The following is a 20487-nucleotide window of genomic DNA, read 5'->3' as shown; positions in this document are numbered from 1 at the left end:
AAAGAGTTAGGGACATAAGGGTTGAGTGAGGTAAAGGGTGAAGGGTCCCGGGTTCGAATCCGGATGAGGGATTAATTTACTAACATTTCTAACAATTAACATTTGCCTATCAAAAAAAAAACTTACTGTTTTCAAGGTAAAAGTCGGAAATATCCTCATCTTCCCTCATTATTTCCTTGTCTATCCCTTCATCAGAAAAAAAAAAAAACCCAAATACACAAGTACACAACTGCCTAAAATTCGCCCCCTCTCCATCTCCCTTTCACTTTCTCCATCGAGAATCTATTTTTCCACCATTTTTTCTCTTTCAAGTGCATTATGCATCATCACTCCATGTTTAGGAGGGAAAAGAAGCAACATATCTGGTTCTCTCCTTCTCCGTCTTCTCTTAAACATAAATTCCTAGGTTCTTTCAATTCTTAATTTTGTGATTTCTTATTAAATATTGTTTACGAATTGCTGGTGGCTTTGGGTTGACATAGGAATAATTGCATGTGCACATGATTCAGTTGCTTAGCACGGTGTTGGGTATGGAGGTGAGGGGAAGAAGGGAAACGGTGGAGGGGGAGGGGAGGGAGAGAAGGAAGAGCCGAGGAGCAGGGTTCGCCGTTGGAGAAGTTGTGGGGCAGTGCCGGCGAAGGTGCCGCCAGAAATGGATGATAATTATGGACCCAAAAAAAAAGAAATTTATCAGTAAAGTCTAAGCTTTTTCCTCAAAAATTCACATGAACAGAGGCCGTGAAATAGATGATTGAACTTGTTCATGCTCATGGCGGCGAACTTGGTTGGGGTCGCTGCTGGAGATGATAACGTCATGCCGGAGAGCTTGGAGGAGGTGCCGTCGGGTAAGAAGCTTCTGGAGGGTGGAGGAAAATGACATTATTGTAAATGTAATTTTAAACTAAATTAAATCTAAGCCATTGAACTGTTTAATAATATATCGGATGGTGTTTATAAAAGTGATCCACGGTGGTTCACCACAATGAAATTGAGTCTTTAGTCTTCTAGCGCAGGTAATTCCAATCCAAACTCTCAAAGTAATCTTTTTATCTTTTTGTGTTAGAATTTAGTCCAAAGACTTGAAAGGAATTCTAAGTTGAAGAACTAAGATTAAGAACAAGTTGTGTGATGACAACTTGGGTGAGTGATGCTCCGGTGAGCATTGATTTGAATACAACAACGAAAATGAATTTGAGGGAAATTCCACGTACATGCAACAAATTTTAAAGAAACGGAAGATGAACATGAATTAAATGACTAGAATTGTAAAAAGATGGGAGAAAATATATTTGACACTCCTTAAAGTCATTTGACGTAACTGTAGACGTGAGACCTTTCATAGGTTTTAGTTTTTATTTTATTTTATAAGTTAAATTATTACATTCAAAACAACACAAGAGGTGTTAACCCGAATACAATGAAAAGAGGAAAGGAATGAAACTAGTCAGAAGGGACTAGAACCAAAACAAGAAGTTCATGAAATAAAGAAATAGAAAAGGAATGATAATACAAAAAATACAAAAGAGGTTTTAGTGATTAGGAATATATTCAACCTTTTGAATTACAAACTAATATTATAATACTAGAAGGAAATAACTGTTAGCTAACTCTAGGAACAACATTGAAACCTGAAAATAACTTCTTAGATTCTCTCAATTTTATTTTCTCTTAATTTTCTGCAGTGAAAATTTGTGGCCGCTAAAACCGCCACAAATGTTTCCAATATTATGCAGCAACATTTGTGACGGTCTGACAATATTTGTCCACTGCAAAAAATTTAGAGAAAATAAGATTCGGAGGATCTTCACCGAGAGTCATACACTTGGCATAACAACAAACACATAAACATAAATTCTACAAACTGTCTTTGAACGTGGGCTGGTGCATTCTGAACCTTGCACTTCAAATCTATCATTCATCTGAGTCTTGTATAACTCTTTTCTATTTGCAAATCCCTTCTAAACTTCTCTTTCTCTTAAGACTTAGCCAATTTAAAATCTTTAGTATTAACTAGTGAATACATAGAGAATTAGTCAACTCTCCAATGGTATGCTCAGTAGTCAGTACACTACTACAAAAAAAAAACTTTGGGTAGAGGTTAAATTATGCCGAGGAAAGCACTCCTGCAGGTAGTTTTAAACAAGGACGGGCATTTCAACATTTGTTTAACTAAGAGCATTTTTAATGGAGTTGTTTAATCCAGTTTGAGCACTTAAGCAACGTTACTTATTCTCATCATTTTCTTACTTTTTAACTAAAAAATTATATTTTCTTTTTCACTCATTAACTTGAATTGTGTCATGACCTTGAAATAATATAAATATATGAGGTATAGTGGGACCCAACTAAAAATAAAATAAGCAACTATTGTTGGAGCAAATTCTACTTGAGTTGCTTAAATTCTATGTGCCAATTTCGACCAACCAGAATAGTATTTAAACACCCCAACTAACAATCATACGTAAGTGAACTAATCTAGTTTTCTCATGCTGGTCAATGGTTAATGTGCTATGCTATTGCAGGCTTGCCTTCCATTTTATATGCAAAAAGTTTTGTTGTCATCCATCTACTTCCATGTGGAAAGGAATCTGAGGCACGAGATAAAACAGTTCTTCCTCCTCGTTTATTAGCAAGTCACCCAAGTAAAGTAAACCTATCTAGAACGAGGAGTATATATAAAAATGCTTTTGATTGATAACGTCCAATGAGAAACATTCCCAAAGCATATTTATTTGCTCACGCCAAGTTTCCGTCGTACCTAGTTAATACGGAATCATCATTCTATCAAATTTGAAATAAAGAAATAGTATAGTTAGGGACATTAAATTACGTACAATTTGAAATGGAATTGTTGACAAATATGATACAAACAAAAAGAATGGAACAACAATTAGATTTTCAAGTTTTGAGGTCAACGGTCTATGTAATTTGTTCCGTTCTTTAGTACAAATTTGAGTAAAATGCAGTAGAATATTGTGTTAACCAATGGCAAACAAGGTAGTCAGGATCGAGATCTGGATTGTAAGATCGTAAGATCCTACGATTTGCAAGGACAATTTCGATTTGGATCGTGACAAAGATCGTAAATCCAGTGAATCGTATTAGGATCGAGATCTTTGAGGTAGGATCTTCGGATTCCGATTCGATCCTACTTTTAATGGGTCAGCTTTTAATTGAGTTTTTTATTTTATTTTTTCTCGTTTGGCCCACTAATTTACTCAATCGTAAGATCCTACGATTTGCAAGGGCAATTTCGATCTTGATCGTGACAAGGATCGTAAATCCAGTGGGTCGTATTAGGATCGAGATCTTTGAGGTAGGATCTTCGGATCCCTATTCGATCCTACTTTTAATGGGTCAGCTTTTAATTGAGTTTTTTATTTTATTTTTTCTCGTTTGGCCCACTAATTTACTCAATAGTCAATACTCAATACCCTTTTACCCACCAATTCCAAACCCTAGTTCGCTTTTAATTGAGTTTTTTATTTTATTTTTTCTGGTTTGACCCACTAATTTACTCAATAGTCAATACTCAATACCCTTTTACCCACCAATTCCAAACCTAGTTCTATTTTGAATTATATGTTATTAGTCTTATGTTATGAACTTATTGTGGATGTTTTACTCTTTTGTTAAGAATGAGTTCTTATGCTGAATCGTGAGTAATGTTTTAGATATTATACTCTTATGTTATATTAATTAACTTATGGATTTATCATTATGTCTTTACTCATATTTTAAGAAACATAAGAATTTGTGTTTCTTATAGTTAATCATGAATAATTTTTGTTCTATATGTGACTTTTTGTACATGTATATTTTATTAAATACATATTAGCGTTTCTCGTAGGATCTTACGATCCGATCCTCCGATCTTCGATTTTTTATCCCCTCTCAATCCTACGTAGGATCCCGATCCTGACTACCTTGATGGCAAATGATTAATCAAGGAGTTAGAGTCATGTGGGTTTTTTTTGGTATATCGGAAACACATGTTGGCTTTGTTAGAGACTGAAGTATATTATTTAAATATTTAGTTAAGAAATTATTCCTTTTACACATAAGTGTAAGTTTGGATTACGATTCGTACTTAGACAAACATCTTGAGCGGGGTATAGTCTTCTCTATGCGTGTTCGTTGGTCTCTACCACCGGAAGGCTTTCTTTCACCCGTTGTTTTTTTTTTTGAAAAATAAAGGATTATATATTATTATCCACAAAAAAAACCCCCTAAGAACAAGCTCTTAGGGGCGAGAGACCCCAATAAAAGAGACACCCGACGAACAAAAGAAACCCCTCTAAGCCGAAAAAATCCTAACCCGAGCAAAAGCAAAAACAAAGCCCGAGAGAAACAAACGAAAATCAAGTCTCGAAATGATCCTCATACAACTTTTCCAAACCCCGAATAGCATCAATATCATTTCCCTCAAACTCTAACCCCAAGACTTTTCCAACAAGCCACGTCTTTTTCGAACGCGTGAAGTAACGTCCTCCACTAGCATGATCAGAGATCGACAACGACACGGGAGAAGACGAGAGACCTACCTCATGCTCACCCCGAACCTCTTCACTAGCCGAGTGAAGAGCACGAGTCCTCTTGCAAGAGGGATCCTTTCTAGGACGCTCGCGTCGACGGGGAGGCTGAAACGGACCCTCCAGAGAAAGCCCATCCTCAGGCGCAGGACCAGCGACTTCCCCGCCCCAGTAATCAAACCCGGGGAAAGAGGAGGCAACGGCAAAATCACCTGAAGCGGAAGAGCTTCTTCTGCAGCATCACCTGGACCTGCGGTGACCAAATCAAAGGACTCGTTGCTCTCCGGAAGCCCAAACCTGAGCCTCACACCCACTAAAAGCGAGAACAAGAGAGGTATGGTTCTCAGAACAACCAAACTCCTAAAGGAGGGGGCAGCAGACAAGTTAAAGCGAAGACCAGCACAGTCTTGAAAGATTCTGCTCCACCTTCCAGCCGAAAGACCATGTAGAAGAAGAGAAAACAAACCATTCTCCCAGAACCCCTACATAACAGCTCCTAACCCAACACTGGCCCAATGCACCATCCTAGTCGAATCCATCAAAAGACCTCCTTGCACGGCATCACCTCCCCCTACTAGATCGCTCACAACACCGTCCACACCACAACCCGCGCCCAAAATCTCTGGAAAGAGGAACCTGTCTGGAACTCTGCAACCCTCACAACCCAAAAACCCAACACCGTCGAGCATCCGCAACTCATCCTCAAAAGAAGGAGAAGACAAGCAGCTAGCCTTTCTACGACCCAAGACAATATCACGCCAGGAAAGAGGGGTAGGATAATTACCTGCCTTTCCTTGTTGGACCGAATCAGAGGGAAGCTTCCCCTGCTCAGAAACGACCTGCGCCCCCCTTCCAGAATTGCACGAACCAGAACCCACAACCCGAGGTAACCTCGCCATGGAAACCGAAAGAGAGACCTTGCCCAACTTAAACCCATCAAGTCCCTGAATCGCCTTCAACGCCTGCTCTCGAAACCCATACCGTACGAAGCCAAAACGAAAGAACCTGCCAACCTTTCTCTGTCGTTGAACAAAGAGGTTGATAACCTCACCAAACTTTGAGCAGATACCACGGAGGTGAAGATAACCGATGCTCTCTTCGATTCCATCGATGAACACTGAGAAAACCTTCCTCCCTCTGTCGTGGCTTCCGCCCGCTCCATCATCAGCTTCGCCGTCCAATTCACCGCCGTCTGCCTCTCCGTCCACGATGCCCTCGCCACGAGCAGCCGACAGGTCCTTCCGATTTGCCGCAGCCATCTTCACATCGCCAGACCCAGGAACCCTAGCAGAGGGGTTCAGACGCATATTAAAACAATATTGTTGACAGAGATTTTAGCCTTGCTCAAATTTGTATGGGTAGGGGAGGTGTATTCAGGACTCCCATGGAGACTGGAAACACTAGCTTTACGTGGGGCTCCAAGATGGTGACCTATTGGTAGCTGAACTTCACGCCATGGAGATAAGTCTTCAATTGCTTTGGCAGTTTAATGTCTGAAAAGCTTACTGTGAGTCTGATTGCTTGGAAGATGTGGAAACATTTAAGCAAAGGAGGTTCTAGTACCATGTTTATGTCAACCTCTTCTTGGACATTCACCTCTTAATCTCGAGAAACTGAGAGATTCGCCTTCATCATATCCCAAGGGAAGCCAACACTCCTATTGATTGTCTTGTTAAGATTGGTGCTAGCTTGCAGTGTGTTTTTACTAGTTTTGAAGAACCCTCAGACCCTGCAGACCGTGGTTCCCCTTTTCTCCAAAGATATTTTAACTTTGTAGTTTGTTATTTATTTTTTCCAATCATTAAAAATAAACTTGAGTTTAGATTTATGTTGAATTCAGTCTGGATTTATGTTAAAGCTAACGTGATAAAATCTTACTTCTCTCATTGATATTAAAATCATCAACGTAATTTGAATCATTTGTGCAGCCTCTGCAAAAGTAGAATAACGAATGTTTAAGACTTTGGATCAAATTAACTTTTTAGTAATAAATCTGAATTATTTAATGTACGTAAAAACCGTGGGACAACAATTTGCATTATGGAGCTACAGAGAAAATTGTTGCAGAAGATCAATGTTGAGTTTAACATATCAAATTATCAAATCCTAACTTCTACATGAGTACCTTAATTGAGATACATAAAATTACATTTGCTTTTGCACTAATGTCGAACCAAAAGTACACCAACCTAACTTTTCTAGTCTAAGAAAAAATTGATGATATGTAGGTTCCCATAACATCATAGAAATTAGAATTCAAATCTAACTCTTCTTGAATAATTATATCTTCACACCTCATTTTAGAGGTGTAGAAAGGTGGAGGAAGAGGGAGATAGGAAGAAAGGAGAGAGAAAGTGAAGATGTCATAGGTGATTTAATTGATAGATAAAAGAGAAATAGATAGAAATGAAGGTAGAAAAGGAGTGGAGAGATGTGTATATATCATAACTCAACTCTTCTCCAAAATTATCTCAAGATATAAATTGCTATATTTTAATAAAAAATTATTTAGTCAATAAATGTGAGACTTTAACGAAAATGGTTTAAAACTAGACTGGGTCATAATGGAGGGTCATTTTCCTGTTTAGTTTTTGCAACAGAAGTTTAGGCTTTTATTACGGAGTTGAGCACATGGGCACGCTTAATAATCACAGCAACGGGGGTAGCTCTGCACAATCATGCTTCATGAAGCACTTGGTCCCCCCCCCCCCCCCCCCGTATGCACCAAATCCACAAAAAGCAAACAAAATTAATTCAAGTTGAAAAATTATAAACTGCTAAGCTAAAGTTAATTAGTTGTTGTTAACAGATTTAAAATATACATTAAAAATGTGAGAAAATCTATTTGAATAAAGTTTATATAGAAAGGTAAAATGTAGTAGTAGTGTAGTACCATTGGATGCCCCAATAATAACAAAAGATGATTGAGGATGACCATTTCCTGTTTAATTTTTTTGTTCCACATATATTCTCATTCATTCATTGGTTGTACATCATGATTTGATTCCTTCTTTTGGAACATTCTCATTTTCTAAAAATATTACATTACATGTGACATGAAAAGGAGGGGAATTTTGGACTCTCAGCAAAGCGAGCAAATTGAAGTAAAGCTCATGTTAAACTGTAATGCCTCCAGTTCAGTATGAGTTGGTGTCAATTGCATTCTATGGGTGATAACAAATTCCAAACCCATGACATAGGTGTAGCGCGCGTTTTTCAATATATATTGCTGCAAAGTAGGGAAAATAGACTTGGTAATTATATATTGGGCGTTAATATGGTGCCCTTTCTCAATTAGAATGAGCGAGCTAGTGACAACATGAGCGATGAAAAATGATGACTATGTGAAGAAGACACACTTCGTCTTATTGTTTTATGCGAGATGTCTTGTTAGTTTGTCTGTTTGTGGATTGGTATAGAGCGACATGGATTAATGATCGCATAGTTGGCTTAATGTTGTTTATCGACGAATGGACCAAAGAAATAGAGCCAGATGGGAACGAGGCGACATGATCAAGTAAGGCCTCATGGAGGATCTTATGTCCACGGGCTTTGCGACCTTAAATGCTTGGCAATCTCAATTTGCTGGGGCAACCTCTAGTACTTGTCGGTCCACTTATCTTATTTATTTTAAGATATTTTGTTAAGGATCTCACAACTCACTTTTCCTGGATCGCGACACTCGATAGCTTCGTGATTAAGAGGAAATTGAATTAGGGTTAGAAGACTCGCCTATTTGTTACCTAAAAGACATTTGTAAATGCTATATTTGCCGAGATATGCAAGCTTATCAGAAGAAGAAAAAATTGAGATATTCAAAAGATTGCATTTAGAATTCTCTCTTGGTTCTTAGCTTAGTCTTTTAGATTCACAACGTAAACACTTTTAAAATAAGAGGGTTCAATATTCTTTAGTCTATTGTTTAAAATAATAGGATTAAATTGTAAATTACAAAAGTTTATAACATAGGATAACATTACACATTAAGGTAAAAAGATACATAACCCATTCATATTATGTGGGTACTAGAGATATTGTCTTATATGTAAAGTTTGATACTATATTTTAGGCTAAAGCCAATTTGGTCTCTTTCAATTTTCATGTGCATAAAATCAGTAAATCTTCATTTTCTTTACAAGTATTTTCGTGTTTATGATGAATTTGATATACTATACAATTTTAAAAGTAATTATTTTGTGAAACTAATAAATTTTGAAAAAACTTAGTGAAACTATTAAATTCTGAAGGATTTTTTTAATCAAGGATGTGAGATTAGAGTTTATTTTTTTTGAAAATGGAATGTATATTATTATAAAAGCCCAGAGCCGAAAACACTCTAGGCATGAGCCAAGTACAATCTGAAATAACAGAACCAAAAGCAACAAAGAAACCTGAGCTGTGCTAAAACCCACCACCAACCCACAGAATGATATAGTTGAAATCCCAAGAAGGAGCCTCATTAAAACCTTACTTGGAAAAACCCAATGGGATAAAAAACAAGCAAGGAAAAAGAGTACCACAATCATGGGATAGTCATTCTGCACTAATACAAATAAGCACTACAATCCTTGAAACCAAAAATTAGCACTAGCTCAAACCCTGACCCTTTACATCACAAAATCTACTTCAATTTGCAACATAGCCCACGTAAATCAGCAGCAACAGCAGGCCAGAACGATTTATTAACAGCAACAGCAGCAGACACAGGCAGCAGCAACAACAGCAGTAAGCAACAATAACACAGCAGTCAATTTCGTAACAGTAACAACAACAACAACAACATCAGCACCAGCAGCAAACAGCAACAGGAAAACACAACCTAACAGCAACAGCAACAAACAGCACTAGTGACAACAGCAAATAAAATGACAGCAAAAAGGAACCAGCAACAAACAAACAAAAACAGCAAAGCTGGAGAACCAATGTAAAACTGCTCTCTTCACAACTTCCCTCTTTGTTGATCCGCCTAAGCCGCAAACATTCTAAGAGAACCATGAGCCTGACATGTCAATTAAGATGGGGATGGTTTTGGCGAATTTGAGCTTCTAAACCACGAAGCATCAACGCTTCCGAGCCTCGCGGTCTCAAACCCAACTGCTTTCCGAGTAACCAAGTTCTCTGAGCCCGTGTCGTCACTCCATCTTCACCCTGTACAGGCTCTAAAAAATAACAGGCAAAGGTTTTGGCTTATTCTTGCTTCCTTTTGGTCGACCACGCTGTAAATTTTTTTGTGAGGAATTTGTATTTGGCGTTTTTTCCAAACCCGGTGTTACAGAATCAGTTGGAACTTCACAGCCAGGAGAACACGTAAGTTGTTGATTTTGTGATGGCGTCACAGGCGATGCTAAGGCACACACAGGAGAAGGGATTGAAATGTGATGTTTGATTATCTGGTTTGGAGTGGTATGCACAAAAACGTCCCGGTGTTTTCCTTGTTCATACGTTATTTTAGTCTCAGAAGCTGAGTGAAGGCCAAAAAACTCCTTTTGGTTGCTAAACTGGTGAGGCAAACACGCCTTAAATCCTTGTTTTCTGCAGGGGGCCACGAGATTAGAGTTTATAGAGGTGTGAAATTGAGATTTATTTATTTTTTATTGAAACTTAATAGTTTAATTAGTGAGGTGTGGGGTTTGATGATAATAATGTATACAATGATTAAATTTGTGATTTGTTTTCTTAAAAAAAGAGAATCTAGAGTTTTTATTAGAATAGTAGATATTTGTTGGAAAAGACATACAATCATTTTCTAGATGTGAACAAAAAAAAGATCGCAGAACTTAATTTGTAATAATTAAAAAGTTGAGTGACTAAATATGCTGAAAATTTTATTAGGAGACTAAAATCACTCGGAGTCAAAATTAGAGGATCAAACAACAATGTCATTTCACACAATATTATTGTCGCAAAATGAGCACAAGCGATTGCCATAAACGTGTGAGTAACAATTTAAAATTCATAATATTAACAATTTTGTTTTTAATAAAGTTGGATTGGATAGGAGCCACACCTAAAGTTGAAGGGAAGGAAGATCGACAAACGCTGATAAAGACTCACTTCATCCTCGTGAGAATTTGGACTGGATAGGGAGCCACGCCCTAAGCTAGCACCCTAGTCGAGAAAACTTATAGGGAACATGGTGAGACTCCTTAGGTATTGGGGCGAGCTGTCTGTGTTTGGTCCATATTAGATGTAAGGCTTATGCAACAAGAGTAAGGCCCATGATATGCAAAGTAAACACAATCAAAGACCGACTTGACCGACGGTGACAAATTCAAGGACAATAATTAAAGACTATTTTCAAAGTATGAGGACTTGACTGTAGTAAGTGAACATATTGAGAGACCAAAATGAGAGTTTACCCTTTTTTTTTTCTTTCATACTTATCTTCTTTTGGTTACTTATTTGGTACATCGAAAATATAAATTGCACATTCTAGAGATTAATCTTTAAATCTCCCCCACCTAATTCATATGTCACCTAACTCTTACAACTTGAGCTATATTCAACCCAAAATCTTTTCATCTTAATAATATATAAAGTCCATCCACCAAAGTGGGCCATAATTGTAAGACCCAAGTTTTTAAGCTTAGAATAAGTGGAAGAGATTTCCATTTACGATTAGGCTTGAGGTATCGTGAAAGGAAACCTGAACTAGAGTTTAGCAAATGAAATAAATTTATGAAGGAGAAAGTTCAGGAAAAGTCAAAGGATTGTATCGAAGTCGATAAAAGTTATAGCACGATCGTTACACGCTTAAACCTAGGTCAGAAACCCTAGTATATAGCTAATTTTCACTTTTAGGCACGATGGAAGTTAATTCCAAAAATCTTCAGAGAAATGTTAGAACTTCTCTTTTTCCATATATCAAAATCGTTTCGAGGCGAAACTCTAGGATCTACGAACGTCCGATTCCAATCATCGGAAGTTTGCCGAAACCGAATCCCTGGTATTTCAAAACCCTAGAATTTCTCGACAATGAAGACTTTATCTATTCAGAGCTTCAAATGAATATTCTACACGCGTACACCCATTTCTCTTGATGATTTCAATCTTTCTTCCGAAGGAAGTTTTCTATTCCGACATTCGATGCAAAAAGCAACTTATCGGGTAAAATAGTTTTATACCGACTATGCATTAGTTGCCAAAAATACAAGGAGACCTCTTTATAGTTTTGGAATTCTTTTGCCAAAACATATCTATTAATTCACGGAGAATGACGCCGGAAAAATCAGATTCGCGAAACTTTCATTTTCCCGCGAATTTCCAACCTTTATATATAGCAAAGAAAGGAAGAAAAACTCAAATTTTCCTCCATTTTCTTCATCAAGGCCGCGAGTTCTACAAGGGAGGGAGAAGAGAAGATTTTCTTCATCGTTTGCTTGATCGTCGATCAATCAGTTGCTACTTCAAGGCTTCGAGGTATAGTCGCTAATCCTTACCTCTGATCGCTTTTTCCATAGCTTTTCTGTAGAGTTTTCTGAGTGGATAGTTTATGGGTTTTTGCAAAACTATCCTGAATCTTTCATTTCTGATTCTAAACCTCTTCTATATGTGCCCAAGATCACTTCTGCCGGATTAGATTTTCCGTTATGTCGCCGGAATCAATTTTAGCCTTAAATACCCATTTTTGGAGTTTTTGAGGTAAAGCTTCAACCTTTAGGCTAAAAACTATCGCCTTAGCTTAGTGTTAGTAGGATTAGTTGTCATAAACGTCGTTAGTAACGTCCCTGCAAAATTTGGTTTTTGGGATTTCAGTTTTGAAATTTCTAAGTTAAAAATCATGACCAAAATACCCCTGCGACAGTGTTTGATCCGATAATTTTTCCGAGTTCAGAATACCCTTAGTTACGGCTAATGAAAGCATAGGAACCAAGTTTGATCGAAGAAAAATCGAGCCCCACAATTGTGAAAAGTGGCCGAGCCCTATAGGGGAGGAGGGGGAAAATTCCTTTTCCGAAAACTTGTCCTTTCGCGCTAGATTATCGTACCTCGGAGTATGAACTACTTCGTGTAACCTTAGTGAGCATTGATAGCTTAGTTTCCGATAGATTTTGATAGAATTCTGTGGTTTTACTTTAAAGGTTCTTTTGAAGAATTTCCTGAAGATCAAGGAGCTCATTGTGAAGGAACGTTTGAGGAGAACGCTGGAATAACTAGAGGTAAGGGCAACTTACCTTACTAGCTAATGCTTTAGGTGTCGACGCATTCGACTTGATTTACTGTTTATGCACTTGTTTGTGTATGATTGGGAAAATGTTTTCTGAGGCTTCGGCTGACAATGTAGATGATTCATCTACTGACTGTTTTCGAGATTGAATTATATGCTATGTGCTATGTGGGTAATCTAGGATGTGTGGTGCATGCCTTATATGCTAAGTGCTATGTGGTTATTGCTTATTATGTGGATATATGACATGTTGATTGATGGTGCTGAGTTATTTATGCTTTAGCAATGAAATCTGAGTTTCTGAATGGTGAGAATAGCGGGCAGGTCATGCCGATTTTATTTTGAGAGTTTTGAGAAAGTTCGATAGGACGAATGAGATTCGGGCCTTGTTATGGTGTTTATGGATCGAGACATTCTCTGGAGTCATTTGGGGATTTGGAGATCCCGAGAACTGATAGGATTTGCGATAAGACTAAAAGGATACTATTTTGTAAAGAAAACTCATAAGACATTAAACAACCTCTAAATCTTCAAATAATGATAATAGACTCGTTCGGGGAAGCTTGGGATGCAAATCTTAGTTTTTGGAAAACGAGAAGTGTCGTCGGATCCAAGTGTTGAGGAAGTTGAGAGGTTTTGAGTATGTTGATACTCTTGTGCTCTGGGAGCAGTTGTGTTGTTGGGCTATCTGAGAAATAAGCCGGGAAACGGGTAGTTTCCGAGCATGTTGATGCTCTTTGCTCGTTGAGCAGTGTTGACCATCGGATAGAGATGAGTCGGATGACTTGGAGATCATCATGAGATACAGTTTATGCCTTCGGGTACAGTTTATACCTTCGGGTACCGTTTATGCCTTCGGGTACAGTTTATGCCTTCGGGTACAGTTTATACCTTCGGGTACAGTTTATGCCTTCGGGTACAGTTTATGCCTTCGGGTACAGTTTATACCTTCGGGTACCGTTTATGCCTTCGGGTACAGTTTATGCCTTCGGGTACAGTTTATACCTTCGGGTACAGTTTATACCTTCGGGTACCGTTTATGCCTTCGGGTACAGTTTATACCTTCGGGTACCGTTTATGCCTTCGGGTACAGTTTATACCTTCGGGTACCGTTTATGCCTTCGGGTACAGTTTATACCTTCGGGTACAGTTTATACCTTCGGGTACCGTTTATGCCTTCGGGTACGTTTATCCTTCGGGTACAGTTTATACCTTCGGGTACCGTTTATACCTTCGGGTACAGTTTATACCTTCGGGTACAGTTTATACCTTCGGGTACAGTTTATACCTTCGGGTAATTCGGACATCGACGGGGGATATGATCGACCGTGAGGTTAGGATCGACCTGTTGATTGTCGAGCATAGCGGAGGGAAAAGTCGACCCGCAGGGTTAGGACTGATCCGGCTATGTCAAGGTTGTAAGTGACACTCCGGGGTTATGGTCGACACAATGCCAGTGTTAGGACCAACTCAAACGTGCCCAGCCTATTCTTTCTGGAACCGTCAAGAGTGACGTTGCATTGACATATCATGCACTCTAATTGTATCGTTATGTGTTTTGATGAGTTGATGTTGATAAACATCGTTATGTGTTTTGATGAGTTGATGTTGATAAACATCGTTAAGTGTTTTGATGAGTAGATGTTGATAGATATCGTTATGTGCTTTGATGATGGAATTGTACTAGAGATTTGATAACATGCTATGTTTAAACCTTAGGGTAGACAATGCAGAACTTATATGTATGTAGACAACATATATATATATACCCCTTATACTTTATCTGGTGTCTTGTATTCTCTATCCTATATTCCGTAAGTTGACCCTTGCACGTGCTACCTGTGTTTGGGGGGCTATGTATGCCCTTTTTGTCAGATGTCGTTGGTGGATTCTTCCGTGATTCCTCGTCGTTCGGGGAAGACCCGGAGCGAAATGACTACTATTGAGCCTTCGACGTGGACCCGGACTTCATGCATGACCAGATGGGAGTCGATGATGGAAGTATGGGGGATGGGTGATTAGAGTCTATTAAGGTTGGGTGTTAGTGTCCTAGCTCTGACTTATTCTTATTTTTGAGGGCTTGTGTTGCTGACACTTGACCTATCACTTAGGGGATTGTACATTTTGCCTACGGGCGTTACATTTTTCTACTTTCCGTCACTGGAGGTTACTCGTGACGAGGTCGCTACTTACAGCGGGGAATGTTATATGTATTTTGTATTAGTTCTGTTACCTTTCGCATTTGGGTTTTATTCAATTCAGTCTTGTCTTAGTTATTATAAAAAAAAAAAAATATATTTACGTTTTCCGCATTAAGTTTATTTTGGTTACTAAAGTGACGCCACCGAAATCGGGGTGTTACAATAATGCTTTTTAATTTCCACATGTCACATCTCTATTGGTTGGTTTCAACGAATTTCCACATGGCCTTCGCTGATTGGTCCAAATCCTTAAATTTTGATTGGTCGAAATTAATTAATACATAAATAAAGCAATAAATAAATAAATAAATATTTGAATCAAAAAATAAATGTTATTTTGATTGCACTATACACGGTTTTATTTCAACATTTAGGAAATATGCATTCATTTAGGAAATTTTGGAAACAAACATAAATTTGAAATTTAATGGCCAATTTGTTTGCACACGGTTTTGCACATGTTTTCATTGACTTATAGAATTAATTTTGCACACGTTTTCCACAATTTGTGTATCTTATTATTTTTTTTTAAAAACAAAATATGAGTAATTATATCTAAAAGTAAAAAACAATAATATCAAATAAGTTTGAAATAAAACCGTGTATAGTGCAATTCCACAATTTGTGCATCTTATTATCTTTTAAAAAAAACAAAATATGAGCAATTACATCCAAAAGTAAAAAACAATAATATCAAAGCCACAAATTACGTTCCAGGAATTTGATTTTCAATTAACAGAACCTTTTAAATTTAATTTGGTCCACGCGGTTATACCTTTTAAACATTAACACATGAGCAATTTTTTTTTCAAGTAACAGAACCTTTTAAATTTAAATTTCGCTTGATATTTAAATTATTTGTTCTGTGGAAACGATTTATTCTTTACCCCATTTAATTCTATAAGTCAATGATTAATTTTCGGTCCAAATCACTAAATTATTTCTTGAAAATTTTAAATTATTTCATTTTAAAATTTTCCCTCCTTTTTCATATTATCCTATATAAATCCATTTGGTCATATCAATTCAACCACCCACTCAAAAAGTCTGGGCCGATATTTTTTTTCTCTGCCTTGTATTTGTTTTAATCATTGAGATGCAGAATTTTGTTGTTCAACATCACATGGGGAAGGTTTGTACTTTACCTACAATTACTTATGAAAATGGTCTTAGATATTTTGTATTACCGACAATATTATTAAAGTTTTCGTTTTAATTTGCAGGACTTTGGGTTGATCAGTGAATATGATTCTATGAGGCTTAAGCTTCAGACTGCTGGGACATTGTACACTGTGGACCCTTTGGGAAAAACGAAAGTTTTGAAGTACGAAGTTCATGAAGGTTATACTGCAATAACCGATGGATGGACTGGCCTCTGTTCATTCTACAATTTCAATTACAATTGTTGGGTACTTTTTTGTCAAATAAGAAAGTCCACTTTTAATATATCTATCTATGATGAAACTTTTGATGAAATTAAGTACCATGGTTGGCCTGTTGTCACAAACCATACAAATCTTAAGTTTCTTCGTGCTTTAGTTCCTTTTACTAACAACAAAGACATTCCTACTATAACAAAAATGGGTAGCGGTCGCCGAGTTGTTATCACATATAAGAGAAAACTTTCTGAAATCGTTGTTAGACTTTCGGCTTATGAGGCTTCAGGAGTCCAGTTCGTAAGTTCAAATTCTCCCTTTCATTATTTGTCAGCTATTTATATTTTAATTTTAAAGATTTCGTCCTCTTGATTGTTGGTTGTTTAATAATGATAATCCATTATTTATAACAGACTATTCCATCCACCATTGCTTCATTCTTCTTGGAATTTGGGCCAGCCCCGATTAGACTGCGAACGAGATGTTGTTGTAAAGGACACTACAGGTACATTCACAAGGTTGCACGAGAATCATTTTTCTTACATCCCCCTGTAGTATCCTTTGTTATTTCCATATGGAGAAGATGGCTATCAAGAAGACATCCCATACAGGGAACCTGTCGTGGAGGATCAATATAACAAAAGGGACTCAGTTACTCTTAAAGACTTTGTTGCTTTTCGTATTCAGGATAGACGCATTGAATACGACAATGTAATTCGTGTTGGACGACTCTTTCAACAATTTATCGTTGATGCATATACCATGATAGAATCTCAACGGTTAAATTGGGTGAGATTTAATCAAAATAAGATCAGAGCTGAGGTTTATTCTGGATTACATGATGCAGTAGCTAGGGGCGACACCGATGCTACAACAACTGGAAAGCGCATCATATTGCCAGCTTCATATATGGGAAGCACACGATACATGTTCAATAATTGTCAAGACGCTATGGCAATATGCAAGAGATTTGGATATCCAGATTTGTTCATAACTATGACATGCAACGCCAATTGGCAAGAAATCAAGTCGTTTGTTGAGTCGAGAGGATCTCGCCCAGATGAGCGTCCATATATTTTAGTTCGCATTTTTAAGATGAAGGTGAATCAGCTGATGAAAGATTTCAAAAATGGTCATTTATTTGGAAAAGTGGATGCAGGTGCGTAATACATTCTCACTACATTACTATGCCTCACTTATGTTGTGTAATTTATTGCTCAGTTAACATGTTCCACGTCTCTAATCAATTAAAACTTTTGAATTATTCTACTTTTTTGCTATCTTTTTAGAAAAAGAATATGTTTCTAATTTAGAATAAGCTACATGATGTGAAGCTGTTACAGAATTTTTTTTAATCATTAATATGTTTTATTAGGTATGTATACAATTGAATTTCAGAAAAGAGGACTTCCTCACGCGCACATACTGATTTGGTTGCAAGGAGAAAATGAGTTGAAAATTGGGGACGACATTGACAAAGTCATCTCTGCCGAGCTTCCTGATCCAGTGTTATATCCCAAATTGCACACTGTAGTTTCTAACTTCATGATCCATGGATCGTGTGGTAGTACAAATAAAAAATCACCATGCATGGAGAAGTGTAGGTGCACTAAATTCTTTCCAAAAAAATTTCAAAACACCACAACGATTGACGAAGAAGGCTATCCGCAGTATAAAAGAAGGCAAACAGGGATTGTAATCAAGAAAAAAGACATTGAAATAGATAACAGGCATGTAATTTTTTACAAATGTAATATGCATTCCGAGTAAACTAAATTGATACCAATTTAAAAAAATATAACTTCGTGAAAAAATGAAAAATATATCAGATATGTTATTTATTACAATTGTAATCTATATTCGCCATAACCAACATTGCAGGTATGTTGTGCCTTACAATCCCACGCTCCTTATGAGGTATCAAGCTCACATAAATGTGGAGTATTGTAACAAGTCCAATGCTATAAAATATTTGTTCAAATATATCAACAAAGGCGCAGACCGAGCAATGCTTGAAATTTCACATAAGGACAACGATACTCAAGCGAAAGAGCCAGTGGATGAGGTAAAGCAATATTATGATTGTCGTTATCTATCTCCGTGTGAGGTAGCTTGGAGAACATTTGGCTTTACCATACACAAACGATGGCCGTCTGTGCAAAAACTAAATTTTCATTTCCCAAATGAATATTTGGTTTACTATAATGATGACGAAGACGTTGGAGATGTTCTAGAAAATAGTGGTACAAAATCCACAATGTTTATGGCTTGGTTTGCAGCTAATGAAAATTACCGAGAAAGGCAGGATTTAACATATGCTGAATTTTCCAGTAGATTTGTTTATCATAAAAAAGATAGAATCTGGAAACCAAGAAAGAGGGGTTTTAAAATTGGCAGACTACAGTATATCCCTCCTGACATCGGTGAGTTATATTACATGAGAATCCTACTAACTATACATTAGGGTTGTACATCATATAGAAGTATCAGAACAGTGAAGGGAATAACATATGATACTTTTAAGGAAGCATGCGATCAATTGGGATTGCTAACAGATGACAAAGAATATATTGATGCAATTAAAGAAGTCTCTGATTTAGCTTCCGGAGAACAAATGAGGAAACTCTTTGTAAGAATATTGATGATGAATTCAATCTCAAAACCTATTGATGTTTGGCAAGCATGCTGGCTACTCTTATCAGAAGACATTCTACACCATAGAAGAAAAGAATTGCATAATCCAGGTACGAAATTTTACAAGTGATATTATTAAGATTTGAAATGATGTTATAATAAGTTAATTATTGCTTGAATTTAATTTAATTGAAATTCAAAACTTTAAAAAATCACATTGCTCAATATAATTAATGAATTATCTGTGAACAACATAAGTTTTATTCAATAAAGTTAAAAATAATTTGTTAATCTTTATTCTCGACTGTAGGCCTACGAATCGCAGATGTTGATTTGAAAAATTTATGTGTCATTGAAATTGAGAAGTTGCTCCAAAGAAATGGTAGGTCATTAAATGATTACCCATGTTTGCCAACTCCAGAAGATGATGAAGTCCTGCAATTTGACAATAGATTTATTGTTGATGAATTAAACTATGACAAAGATGCATTAAAGGTACAATATGAAGAGTTGCTTAGTATGCTTACACCTGAGCAAAAGTCTGTATATGAGAGGGTTGTCACATCTGTGTTGTCAAACTCAGGAGGCTTCTACTTTTTATATGGATATGGTGGAACTGGAAAGACTTTTGTGTGGAACACTTTATCGGCGTCACTTAGATCCAAATGACTAATTGTTCTTACTGAAGGTGCGAAAAACACTAGAAAGGGGGGGTTTGAATAGAGTTTTTGAATCACGGGTATACTTTTAAGCTTTTTCAAAACTCAAAGATAAAAACTAAGTGCTGAATGATAGGAAGTAAAGCACGCAAGTATTTTATCCTGGTTCACTTGAGATAAAAGCTCAAGCTAATCCAGTCCACCTGTGAAGGTGATTTCTTCCTTCTTCTGATGAAGGCAATCCACTAAAATCAATGAGTGTTACAACTGCACTTTGCAACCTGCTAAGTGACTAACAATACACTGATTTTCTCACTAGTATCCTCTTAAGAAGCTGATCTACCGATCCTCTTAAGACTAGCTAAATACTGAATCAGCCTTGATTCAGTCCTCTCAAGATCCGACCAACCTTGGTCTCTTGATGAACTTTACAATGTGATGTAAAAGGTTTCGGGTTTACAATAAGTGCTTCTAACAAGCGAATAGTAAACTCAGATGTTTAAGAATAGTGAAGAAATAATGCTAAGAGAATGGTTCGTATATGTTGAATGTTTTCAGCAAAGTTTCTTAGCTTCTTTCTTCTTTCTTCAGCCTTTATATACTCCAAGACTTGTGATGTAGCCGTTGCTAGGGTTTTATCCGTTGGAGTGGCAATTCTGTGATATCAGACTACTAGGCTGTACAAGGTAGGTGGCAGACAGACTGAGATTTGTACGACGTTGTACTGTGATAGCGACCTGTCCTTTCACCAGTTGACTTGTGATCAAGGAGCTTCAGAAGAACGTTGGTGAAGCTTCTGATCATCGTCAGATTGAAGCTTGGATTCTTCTGACCTTGCAACTTCTGCTTCTGAACACGTTCCTCAGAGCTTCTGATCGTCAGAGCTAGAATAGCTTGGGTCTTCAGAACCAACTTCTT

General features: G+C 37.2%; 1 protein-coding gene across 1 annotated transcript; it reads left to right on the top strand.

Annotated features, from left to right (window-relative positions):
• The first annotated feature begins 16023 nt into the window (after window positions 1-16023).
• On the top strand, window positions 16024-19579 carry LOC130719249 (uncharacterized). The gene is made up of 7 exons (XM_057569884.1): window positions 16024-16032; window positions 16124-16572; window positions 16690-16781; window positions 16860-17435; window positions 17652-18006; window positions 18158-18699; window positions 19221-19579. The coding sequence occupies exons 1-7, from the start codon at window positions 16024-16026 to the stop codon at window positions 19577-19579; spliced, it is 2382 nt and encodes a 793-aa protein (XP_057425867.1).
• Window positions 19580-20487: the final 908 nt, after the last annotated feature.

Source organism: Lotus japonicus, chromosome 1 (genome assembly GCF_012489685.1).
Source record: "Lotus japonicus ecotype B-129 chromosome 1, LjGifu_v1.2".
Lineage (NCBI taxonomy): Eukaryota > Viridiplantae > Streptophyta > Magnoliopsida > Fabales > Fabaceae > Lotus > Lotus japonicus.
This window is presented reverse-complemented; position numbering and strand designations above follow the sequence as displayed.